Below are 12,825 nucleotides of genomic sequence, written 5' to 3' on the forward strand. Positions count from 1 at the left end.
CCCTGAACCCTAAAAATACTCCTGCACCCCAAAACCCAATATCACCCTCAACCCTAAAAGTATCTCTGCACCCCAAAACCTAAACCCACTCTGAACCTTAAAATTACACTAGATACTCAAAAACCCAAACGCACCCTGAACCCTATAAATACCCCTGCACCCCAAAACCCAAACACACCCTGAACCCTAAAATTACCCTGGGCACCCCAAACCCAAACAAACACTGAACCCTAAAAATACCCCTGCGCCCCAAAACTCAAACGCACCCTGAAACCTACAAATACCACTGCGCCCGAAAACCCAATCTCACCCTGAACCCAAAAATTTCACTGGGCACCCGAAAACGCAAACAAACCCTGAACCTTAAAAATAACCCTGCACCCCAAAACTTGAACCCACCGTGAACCTTAAAAATACCACTACACCCCAAAACCCAATCTCACCCTGAACCCTAAATTTAACCTGGGCACCCCAAAACCCTAACCCACCCTGAATCCTAAAATTTCCCTGCACCCCAAAACCAAAACCCACCTGAACCCTATAATTACTCCTGCACCCAAAAACCTAAACCCACCCTGAACCCTAAAATTACGCTGTGAAACCCAAGACCCAAACCCCCCCCGAACTCTAAAAATACCCCTGCACCCGAAAACCCTAATTCACCCCAAAACCCAAACCTACACTTTACCTCAAAATTACCCAAGGCACCCCAAAACCCATTCAAACCTTGAACCCTAAAATTTGCCCGTTCACCCCAAAATCCAAATGTACCCTAAACCCTAAAATTGCCCCTGCACCACAAAACGCAAACTCACCATGAACCCTAAAATTACCCTAGGCACCCCAAAACAAAAACAAAGCCTGAACCCTAAAATTAACTTTCGCACCCTAAAACATATACGCCTACAACCCAAGACTAAAACCCTATAGTTACCTTATACTTACATATAAAATACATATGCATTTGCTATTCATGCCTTTACAACGAAATTTGTTGTAAAATCATGCATAGTAAATGCATCTGGATTGTAATGCCATCCGTTGTAAAGGCATTGCAGAGTAATGGTAATTGCGTTGTGATGGTATGCGGGGTGATGGTAGTCGTAAAAAAATTGTTTTATTGGGTATTTACCATATTTGATTATTATATTGAGGTAGAGAAAAGTTTGCAGGAAAGTGTGTGCGCGTATCATCAATATGTGGACTGAGATTTTTTATGTATTGTAAAAATGCATTTCGTGAAACTCAGCAAATACATGTTTGGATGGGTTTAATGTGATCATTGTGTCTTTCTCAATTAAGGTATGAAGAATTGCTTGAAGTGCCCAGAAGATGAATGGTCCAGTCTTCAAAGGGATACATGCAATAAAAAACCTACAGAGTTTCTCAGTTACGATGAGGCCCTTGGTGCAGTATTAGCTGTCATTGCCATCATCTTAGTTCTAACAACGGCCTTAGTGCTCATTATATTTCTCAGGCACAGGGAGACTCCAACAGTCCGAGCCAATAACCGAACCCTCAGCTACCTCATCCTCATTTCCCTCATCCTCTGCTTCCTCTGCCCCCTACTATTCATTGGGAGGCCTGAGAACAGGAGCTGCATTTTCCGCCAGATGGTCTTTGGCGTTGTTTTCTCACTATGTGAATCTTGTATCTTGGCTAAAACTTTGGTAGTTGTTCTCGCCTTTAAAGCTAGAGAGCCAAACTGTAAATACAAGAGCTGGCTGCCAGTCAAGATTCCTTCATTAGTTATTGTATTGTGTCTATCCGCACAGTTGATACTGTGTGTGACATGGTTATTGTCATCACCACCTTTCCTGGAATTCAATAGCACGGATTCTGTAGAGAAGATCTTCCTGGAATGTAACGAAAACTCAAAGACTGCTTTCTACTGTATGCTGGGGTTCTTGAGTTTTCTGGCCTGTCTCAGCTTTTTTGTGGCTTTTAAGGCAAGAAATCTACCTGATCGTTTCAATGAAACCAAATGGATCACTTTCAGCATGATGATCTTCCTCAGTGTCTGGTTTTCCTTCCTTCCTGCTTACCTCAACACAAAGGGAAAGTACATGGTGTCTGTGGAAATATTTGCTATTCTCTCTTCTAGTGCTGCAGTTCTTGTTTGTATGTTTTTGCCCAAGTGTTGCACTGTACTTTTAAATCGTGAAATAAATACAAGAAAATATCTGACTGTAAAAAAAGAAACATCAAAGCTAAAATAAATGATTATGAAATGATTGCTATAAAATACATATTTTTATCAGGGGTGTAACACAGGCCCCCACAGCCCCCATGGTGCGGGTGGGCACCCAACCTCCAGGGGGCCCCGTCAGCACAGCACTCTGGCCGGAGAGCCAGGCAGGCTTGCACAGTTGATGACCACCTGTAGGTCAGGCAAGCACTCGAGCCCTCCGCAAAGCGCTTTATCCTCCTGTTATTACATGACAGAGACCCACTCGACCTTGACCCCGGAGGGCGGGAAGCACAATATGTTATTTCTGACCGAGAGAACACACAATGAGACACCTGCGCACTCTTGATGGGTTTGTCACATGTAAAACATTCTTACTTTCTTTATCAGAAAGGTAAGCGTCAGTGGCGTAACGAAACTTGAGGGGGGTCCCCTGCAGGATGCGTGGAAGGGGCCCCTTCGGTTGACCTCTTCATATAGGTCTTCCATATGGTACATGTCTTGGGGGGGTAGGCAAAAGGTCTGCCTACTCCACTGTCCGCAGGTCTATTTCCGAGGCTGTCGGTGCTTCTTCAAGGGTTGTGCTCTGTGGGTTCAGGTGACAGATTATGCCCTTCGAGTCTCTCTCCATCACTTCCTCTCTATCACTCATTCTCTTCTGTTTAAGTCTACATCACACAATATCCTGTCTCTCTCCATCGCTCATTCTCTATCACTCACGCTCCTCTGTGGGCATCTCAATCATATATTGTTGTTGTCTCTATTCATAACTCCCTCTCCCCCTGCATCTCAATCATATAATGTCCTCTTTGTCTCTCTCATCACTCATTCTCTATCACTCACTCTACTCCCTGTGTGTCTCAATCACACAAAAACATGTCTCTCTCCCTCCTTCACTCTGTTGCTCTATAACTCACTCTCCTCCCTTCATGTCTCCATCAGACAACCCCATCTGTGTGTATCTCCAACTTATCCTCTCTATTACTCACTCTCTTCACTCACCCCCTGTGTCTTCATCATATATTATCCACTTTGTATTTCTCATCTCTAATTCTCTATCACTCACTCTCCTCCCTTGTGTCTCCATCATATTATCTTCTTCAAGTCTCTCTCCATCTCTTCCTCTCTATTACTCACTCTCTGTGTGTCTCCATCACGCAATATTGTCGTTGTCTCTCTATTCATCACTCCCTCTCACCTCCTCCCTGCGTGTCTCCAGACATTCTCCTCTGTGTCTGTCTCAATCACTACCTCTCTATCACTCAGTCTGCTCCCTGTGTCTCCATCATATAATATCCTCTTTGTCTCGCTCATCACTCATTCTTTATCACTCAATCTCCTCTGTGTGTGTCACTGCTGGACCACTTTTCTTAATGGTTCTATGAGGGTCTTGTAGTGATGCTAGAGGTCCACTCACAAACTGCATTTTGTAGTACATTCAGTGGTACTATACAAGAGCTACTGACATACAACAAAATGCAATTCTGAGACCTATGTGCGGAGACCTTCGCCTCCCCTGTCATTTCTGTGCAAAGATCTCTGCTCCAGTTCGGACGTCTCTGCACATGAAGATATACAATTTTGTAGCAAATGTGGGAGGGACATGGGGGGAGTAGCTCCCAGGTTAAGATGGTCTTAAGGGCGAGAAAGAACGTGTTTAGGGAGGGACATGTCCACCTACAAAAGAGTAAGCACATTTCTATTCACAAAGTACACTTCTATAGTTTCTAATGGCAAAAGGCCCCCCAAAACAGTCTAAGTGTACTCCATCCCAGCTTCGGAATAAGTTTAATACGTGTAAATTATAGGGAAGATAGAGTATGGGCCTGCAGGAACAAGAAATAGAATAGCGGTGGTTAAGGCTAAATACAAACCATATATTGATAGGACAAAAGGTACAGAAGAAATTCAAATGTATGTTTGGTAGTGGATGAAAGTCAAGAAAGATAGGTTAGACAAGAAAGGAGTGTCCAGAAATAATGATTAATTGAGTGAGAATGTGGTATGCTTCTGAGTCTGTTGTTGGCCCTTGCATAATGAAGGTAATTCTTCAATCAATCAATCAGGGATTTGTGAAGTGCAGTACTCCTTGTGAGGTCTTAAGGCACTGGAGGAGCGGGGGGGGGGGGGGAAGGTGTTCGAGCAGCTCAATCTCATCCGAAGTGCCAGGTCTTGAGACTCTTCCTGAATGTGTGCAGTGTGGGGTTTTGTCTAATGCTGAGGGGGAGTTCATTCCAGGTCCTGGGAGCGTTGTAGGAGAAGGTTCTTCCTCCCATTCTTGCTCTGCAGAAGCGCTGGATTTCGGCCCGGGCAAGGTCGGTGGAGCAGAAGTTTCTCTTGGGTGCGTAGAAGGAGATTCTTTTGTTGAGGTATTGGGGCTCGGTGTTGTGGAGGGATTTGAAGGCGTGACGCGTGAGTGAGCAGCTTGAAGGCCACTCTCTTTTCGACGGTGAGCCAGTGGATGTCTATAGGTGCAGGGTGATGTGGTCTTGTCATGGGATGCCAGAGACAAGTTTGGCTGTGGAGTTCTGGACTGACTGGAGTTTGAGGATTAGAGATTTTTTGATTCCAGCATAGAGGGCTTTCCCGTAATCCAGTTTGCTGGTCATGAGCACATGGGTGACAGTTTTTCTGGATTCAGGGGGGAATCATTTGAAGGTCTTGAGGAGGATGCAGAGGGTATTGAAGCATCTGACATTGACCTGTCGGTTCATGGTGAGGGAGGAGTCAAATAGGATGCCAAAGTTTCAGGCGTGGTCAATGGGTGTGGGAGGGTTGCCATGGGCAGTTGGCCACCAGGTGTTGTCCCATGCGGAGGGGTTGGATCCAAAGATGAGGTCTTCTGTTTTCTCCAAGTTGAGCTTAAGGAAGCTGCTGCTCATCCAGGATGCAACGTTTTTCAGTCCTTCCTACAAACTGTGTCTGGTGATTTCAGGCTCCTTGGTGAGTTAGAGGGTGAGTTGGGTGTCATAGCCATAGGACACTAAGCTGAGTTTGCATTTTCTGGCGATGGTAGTAAGGGGGGCCATGTAGATGTTGAAGAGCGTTGGTCTGACTGAGGATCCTGGGGTACTCCGCAGCTGATCTCTGTGCGTTCATAGAGGAAGGGCAGGAGTTGGATTCTTTGAGTTCGGCCAGTGAGGAAGGTGCGGATCCAGTCTAGGGCAGTTCCCTGTATGCCGGCATAGTGGAGTCTGGCGGCTAGTGTGCAGTAGAAGACTGTGTTGAAGGCTGCTTAGAGGGGTAGTACAATTCTTGACTTGTAGAGCCACTCATGGCAAAAAACTCCAAACTACTGGCAGTGGCATACTGGAGGAATTCTTGATATAACGGGCACCCATTTTACAATTCTGGTACAGGCACACTAGAGTTAATTCTTGGCAAATGAAGCATCTGTGGAAAAATGCTTATATAATAAGTAATTAGTGCCATAAAAGGGACAACCTTGCAAATAGGAGAGTAGCAATCATAACAATTTGCTTGACCTGACAAACGTAAGTAATTTTTAATGTAAGGGCCACCTATGGTTTATGGACCCCATTAATGGCAATATTCTGGCACTAATATCAAAAGTAGGTGGAATGAGAGGAATGGGAGATCGGAAGGGTACCCTTCAAGTAGCTTATCTGAATCAAGAAACCCTACCAGAGATTGAGGATCTTAACGTGTTTTTTTAGAGGTTAGTACCCGACCTGCCAAAGGAGTCACGAGGTGTCCTCTGAAAAAGGACACAAATCTTCACTCATCAACCTAGGTACTATGCTTATTCATTCAAATTTCATGCATGGTTGTTTGAATAGGCTTATACTCCTTTCAGAAGCACTTTCTGAAATCTTTTTGTTGCGCAGGGGTATGCTATGTACATTAAATAGCCGTATAATACTGATTTTATAATTTCTGGTGGTCCCCTATGGCAAGATTAAAAACTATGGGGATTAGGATCGCGGACGTAAACGTGTTCCGTCCGCCGAGGAAGGTGGCAAGATACTCCGGACCGGTCCGCGGATAAACCGCAATAGCGATTAGGATAATATATGAATGAAACACCGATCGCGGCGGACGGAGCACACCAAACCCCGTCCGCGGCGGTCGAAGTACACCTGAGACCGCCGCAGGTGGATGGAACCGAAAGAACACCGACCGCCGCGTACGCACATGACCGCGAGAACATCCACTTCTCCCGCAATACCTGCTTAGTGTCCGTGTCCGCAATTAGGATAACTCCGCAAGTACCCCGGTAGCCACCACGATCCACGTCCGCTGCGGTACCAATGCAACAAGAAACCGTGCTCCACAGCGGAAGGCCAACGCGAACGACATCCCTACCGTCAAACCAATGCCATACAGTGCGACAGAAGTTAATACCAAACACAGGAAAATGAACGGCCACCCACCTGAAACATCAAAACCAATCACAAGACACAATGACCCACCCCCAAGTACCACATAATGCACACCTGGCAACACACCCACCTAGCACCTGACTGCCAATAACCATTCAGACAGGACCAAGACACAGACTATAAAATAATTCCCACCCACTCCCGAAATCCTCTGCATCACAGCATAGCTGCTAGCAGGAGACACCACAGAACATACAGCAAACACCGATATCTTACACATAACCAACACCCAAACACACCCACTACACAAAGACCCACCACACCATTCCTACACACCACACACCTGCACCTCCCAATTCACTCAAACCCACAGCCCGAGCACCACACACCATGGCACCAAAAAAGAACCCCAAATTCACAGACACTGAGTTAAAGGTTATGGTAGATGAAATAATAAGTGTAGAACCCCACTTATTCGGGGCCCTAGTGCAGCAGACCAGCGTAGCCAGGAAAAACAACACGTGGGACCGGATAGTCACCAGGGTGAATGCGTCTGGGACCGTCCCGAGGACGAAGCAGGAGATTCAGAGGCAGTGGCATGACCTCAAAACCCGAGTCAAATCCATCCGTGCAAAGAACTATCTCCGGGCAAATCACACAGGCGGTGGAACCCCCCCGGAACCCTTACCGTACACCGACTGGGAGGACAAGGTGCTGAGCATCCTGCACCCAGAGACCCTTGATGGACTTGAGGATGGAAAAGAGGCTGGTAAGTACAAACCAAGCACCACGAGCACAACAACATGGTGTGCCTCACACAACTCAGAAGACACATCTCCCAGACCCCAACCCATGCATGCAGTCCACATACTCACCAACGTCTAAACCACTCCAACAGGCCCCCATGTCCATAGGGATGGCGGTGGTGGTGGGTGGGGTGTGTGAGAGGTCACTAGTCCAACTCCCACCATGCCCCCATGTCCATCGGGATGGCGGTGGTGGTGGGTGGGGTGTGTGAGAGGTCACTAGTCCAACTCCCAACAGGCCCCCATGTCCATAGGGATGGCGGTGGTGGTGGGTGGGGTGTGTGAGAGGACGACACTACAACTCCCACCAGCCCCCCATGTCCATAGGGATGGCGGTGGTGGTGGGTGGGGTGTGTGAGAGGACGGCACTACAACTCCCAACAGGCCCCCATGTCCATAGGGATGGCTGTGGTGGTGGGTGGGGTGTGTGAGAGGTCACTAGTCCAACTCCCAACAGGCCCCCATGTCCATAGGGATGGCGGTGGTGGTGGGTGGGGTGTGTGAGAGGACGACATTACAACTCCCAACAGGCCCCCATGTCCATAGGGATGGCGGTGGTGGTAGGGTGGGGTGAGTGCGAGTGGCGACTGAATAGTCAACAAAATGAAAATAACACGTAATGCCCACAGTACTCATCTTCACATTTTTGTTTTGCAGGTGATCGTAATCTGACAGGTGGAACCACCACCCGGCCTCCAGACTCGCCTCACTCAGGATGTTAGACGGGGACCCTGAGGGTCGGCCGAGCAAGGGGGAGAGGCCTCCGTGCGAGGGTCCTCTCCTCAGATCGTACGGACGAGCAACTACCCCCCCACAGATGGACGCCACACAAAGATAGGTACTTAACACTTTTATAGGTATTCTTAGGCAGGTTATTCTTAACGGTACAGAAAGGAACAGGATATTGGGATCCCTTCAATTCTAGTCTCTGCGGGGAGAGGGTAGCGGGACAGTCTCGGTACCGGTCTGGTACGGGGATCTCTGGCGTACAGCTCTCAATCCTCGAGCTGGATGGTTCTTTGGTAGGGGCCGCGGCCGCGCCAGCAGGCCTTCAAGGATGGTTCCCGAAGATGAGCCGCGGCAGCGCCAGCAGGCCTTCAAGGATGGTTCACGAAGATGAGCCGCGGCAGCACCAGCAGGACTCCAAGGATGTTTCACGAAGATGAGCTGCGGCAGCGCCAGCAGGCCTTCAAGGATGGTTCCCGAAGATGAGCCGCGGCAGCGCCAGCAGGCCTTCAAGGATGGTTCACGAAGATGAGCCGCGGCAGCGCCAGCAGGACTCCAAGGATGTTTCACGAAGATGAGCCACGGCAGCGCCAGCAGGCCTTCAAGGATTGGTTCACGAAGATGAGCCGCGGCAGCGCCAGCAGGACTCCAAGGATGTTTCACGAAGATGAGCCACGGCAGCGCCAGCAGGCCTTCAAGGATGATTCAGGAAGATGAGCCGCGGCAGCGCCAGCAAGCCTTCAAGGATGGTTCACGAAGATGAGCCGCGGCAGCGCCAGCAGGCCTTCAGGGATAGTTCACGAAGAGGGGCCGCGGCAGCGCCAGCAGGCCTCCAAGGATGAGTTTGTCTCGGTGTCTCTCGACTTCAGGATACAACTGCCTTCCTGCTCTGGAGCTGCCCCAGTTATAGGTCTGTGCCCTTTGATGTCCGGACCCTCGCACTTGGAGGTCGGGGGGTCCGGGATGAGGGAGTCCAGACACCCAGCGGGGGGTGGAGCCAGCGCCCAGGGAGGCCGGGGGCGATCGAAACCAGGCGGATGGGGGCCCATCGAAACTCTTTCTCCCATTGACTCGCCAAGTGGTCTCTTTATCCCCTGGGGGGATGGTGGTGCCTCGATGTCGGGGCTTGACTGGGCCGGGGGCTGAGGTCGACCCGAGGCCACGAGGCCTGGTCGTGGAGGGTCCAAGATGGCGGCTGGGCCGGAGACGGTGGTTCGGAAAAGGGCCCGGGCCAGCCGAGAAGGTTGCGGATATGAGTCTGAGTTCCGTCGGGGAAGAGCCGGGGGTGGCCCGGAGGGACGGAAGGTGTGGCTCTTGTCCGGGGAACAGGGGTGATGGTAGTCCGGGACCCGCCATGCGGGAGGGGTCTGACCACGCCACGAGGCCGGGTCCAACATGCGTCCCCCCCAGCTGAAGGCAGGGAGAGTCACCCATCCTCTTGGGTAATCTCCTCGCCGAGGCGGAAGAAGCGGGACAGGCCGTCTGCGTTGGCGTGGTCGTGGCCTTGGCGATGCTCCACAGTGAAGTCCATCCCTTGCAGGGAGATGGACCAACGCAGCAGCTTCGGATTCTCCCCTCGCATCTGCATCAGCCATTGCAGAGGTCGGTGGTCTGTTTGCACCCGGAAGTGGGTACCGAAGAGATAGGGACGGAGCTTCTTGAGGGCCCACACCACGGCGAAGGCCTCTCGCTCTATGGTGCTCCAGCGCTGTTCTCGGGCCAGCAGACGTCGGCTGATGAAGGCTACCGGCTGGTCGACTCCCTCTGCATTAATTTGGGAGAGAACGGCTCCGACGCCGTGATCGGAGGCATCGGTCTGTACTATGAATTCCCGGCTGTAGTCGGGGGCCTGGAGCACTGGTGCGGTGCACATTGCTGTCTTGAGGGTCTCAAAGGCGACCTGACACTCAGGGGTCCAGTGTACCTTCGGTGGGTGCTTTTTGGACGTGAGTTCTGTGAGTGGCCCCACAATGCTGCCATAGTCTTTCACGAAGCGCCGGTAGTATCCGGTGAGCCCCAGGAAGGCTCTGACCTCTGTTTGGGTGACCGGAGGTTCCCAGGCCCGGATGGCGGCGATCTTGGGTTGGAGAGGGGCCACCTGGCCACTTCCCACCTGGTGCCCCAGGTAGGTCACGGACCCTTGGCCGATTTGGCACTTGCTGGCCTTGATTGTTAGTCCGGCCCGCCGGAGGGCGGCCAAGGCCTCCCGGAGGACTTGGAGGTGTTCGGCCCAGTGGAGACTGTACACGGCAATATCGTCCAGGTAGGCGGCGCTGAACTCCTCGAGCCCCGCCAGCACCTTGTTCACAAGTCTCTGGAACGTGGCGGGGGCGTTTTTCATCCCGAAGGGCATCACCTTGAAGTGGTAGTGGCCATCCGGGGTGGAGAAGGCGGATCGCTCCTGGGCGCCCGGGGTGAGGCCGATCTGCCAGTAGCCCGCAGTTAGGTCGAAGGTGCTCAGGTAGCGGGCGGCCCCCAGGCGGTCGATCAGCTCATCAGCCCGAGGGATGGGGTGAGCGTCTGTTCGGGTGACGGCGTTCAAGCCCCGGTAGTCCACACAAAATCGGAGTTCGGGGACGACGCCAGGGGCAGCGGCCTTGGGGACCAGCACGACCGGGCTGGCCCAGGGGCTGTCGGAGGGCTCTATCACTCCCAGAGCTAGCATCTTGGATACTTCTGACTGGATGCAGGCGCGTACTCGATCAGGCACTCTGTAGGCCCTGTGCTGGATAGGGGGGCTATCCCCAGTGTCGACATCGTGGAGGCACCAGGGGGTGACCCCAGGGGTGAGGGAGAACAGGTCGGCAAATTACTGTAGCAAGTCTTGGCAGCTTTGGCGTTGTGCTGGGGTCAGGGCGGAAGAGAGGTGGACTCCTTCCAGGGAGCCGTCTTTTTCAAGGGTCCTCAGGAGGTCGGGGAGGGGCTCGGAGTCCTCTTCAGCCCCACTGTCGGTAGCCATCAGGAGGCTAAGTTCGGAGCGCACAAAGTGAGGCTTAAGTCGGTTGGCATGGAGGACCCGGAAGGGGTTCCTGGGGGACTCCAGGCCCACCAGGTAGGTGACGGGGCCCTTGCGCTCCACCACCTTGAAGGGTCCTGTCCATTTGTCCTGGAGGGCGCAAGGTTCGACCGGGGACATGACCCAGACCTGTTGTCCCGGCTCGAACTCAATGGACGAGGCATTTTGATCGTACCAACGTTTCATGTCTTCTTGGCTGGCTTCGAGGTTGGCCTTGGCAAGTTCCCTGAACTGCCGAGTCAGGTTCCGGAGGGTCAAGAGGTACTTGTACACATCAGGAGGAGTATTCTGGGGGGTCACCTCCCATCCCTCTTTGACCAGACTTAGGGGACTTCGGACGGGGTGCCCATACAATAGTTCGAAGGGGCTGAATTCCCGGGACTTCTGTGGGACCTCCTGGTAGGCAAACAGGAGGCAGGGCAGCAACACGTCCCATTGGCGTCATAAGGGCTCCTCCAGACCCGTGATCATAACCTTGAGGGTGCGATTGAAGCGTTCCACTAGTCCATTCCCTTGCGGGTGGTAGGGGGTCGTAAATTTGTAAGTGATCCCGCACTGTTGCCATAAGGACTTCATGTATCGGGAGATGAAGTTCGTGCCCCGATCACTGACGACTTCTCGGGTAAAGCCCACCCGCGAGAAGATCCCCATCAGGGCTCGGCCCACCACGGGCGCTGTCACGGTGCGGAGAAGTATGGCTTCGGGATAGCGGGTGGCACGGTCCACCAGGACGAGTATGAACCGGTGACCTTGCGCTGTCTGGGGCTCCAGGGGCCCCACAATGTCAATCCCCACCCGTTCAAAAGGAGTGTTGACGATGGGGAAGGGTTGCAGGGGGACTTTTAGTTTTCGGCCGCTCTTCCCGCTGGCCTGGCAGGTGGGGCAGGCTCGGCAGTGGTTGATCACATCGTTCCTCATTTTAGGCCAGTAGAAATGGGTCACCAGGCAGCTGTAAGTTTTGTCCTGCCCCAGGTGCCCAGCGAGGGGTACATCATGATCCAGGTTCAGGAGGAAGTCTCTGAATCGGAGGGGGACTACCAGCACTCGGCTGGCCCCTAGCTCGGCAATCTTCTGTTCGCTGTAGAGAAGCTCATTGTCCCAATAGATCCAGTGAGCCCCTGAGGCGTCCCCTGCGCTCTGGGCTGCGGCTTGTTGTCGGATCCCCTCGAGGGAGGGACACGTTTTTTGCTCTTGACGGAACTGTTCTTGAGTGGGGCCTCCTTCCTGGCGCCACTGGGCCAGCTCCGGGAGGTCGTGGAGTGGCTCCGATGCTTCGTCGTCGGGTCCCGGTGGACCGGCCTCGGGGGTGGTGTCGCCAGAGATGACGGGCGGTGGAGGTTCAGGCCACTCGGGTTCTTCAGTGGAGGGGATGGCGCGGGCGGCCATGGATCGGGTCGTCGCACAGACCCATTCAGGAAGGCGAGCATCCCCAGGTGCTCCCTGCGTTCAACGGCTGCCCAGGGGGAGCTTTCCAGGTCGTTCCCCAGGAGGCAGTCTACGGGGGCATTGTCTCGGACGGTCACTTTCAGCATGCCCGACACTCCTCCCCATTCGAAGGGGACGCGGGCCATCTGGCACATGCTCTCAGAGTTGTCCGCAGACCGTACTGGGCATAGTACGTTGGGCAAGATTTGATCTGGGGTCACCAGGTGGCAACGGACGGCTGTCACACTGGCTCCCGTGTCGCGGAGGGCTTCGGCCCGGTGTCCATTAATGGTGACCCACTGGCTGTACTTCTGCGTGTTG

At 52.5% G+C, this 12,825-nt stretch overlaps 1 protein-coding gene across 1 annotated transcript; it reads left to right on the forward strand.

Moving 5' to 3' along the window:
• Nucleotides 1-1,304: 1,304 nt before the first annotated feature.
• On the forward strand, nt 1,305-2,219 carry LOC147750881 (vomeronasal type-2 receptor 26-like). The gene has a single exon (XM_086937196.1). It carries the CDS (start codon nt 1,305-1,307, stop codon nt 2,217-2,219), a length of 915 nt encoding a protein of 304 aa, XP_086793322.1.
• The last annotated feature ends 10,606 nt before the right edge of the window (nt 2,220-12,825 follow it).

This window comes from Lissotriton vulgaris, chromosome 1_1 (genome assembly GCF_964263255.1).
Source record: "Lissotriton vulgaris chromosome 1_1, aLisVul1.2, whole genome shotgun sequence".
Lineage (NCBI taxonomy): Eukaryota > Metazoa > Chordata > Amphibia > Caudata > Salamandridae > Lissotriton > Lissotriton vulgaris.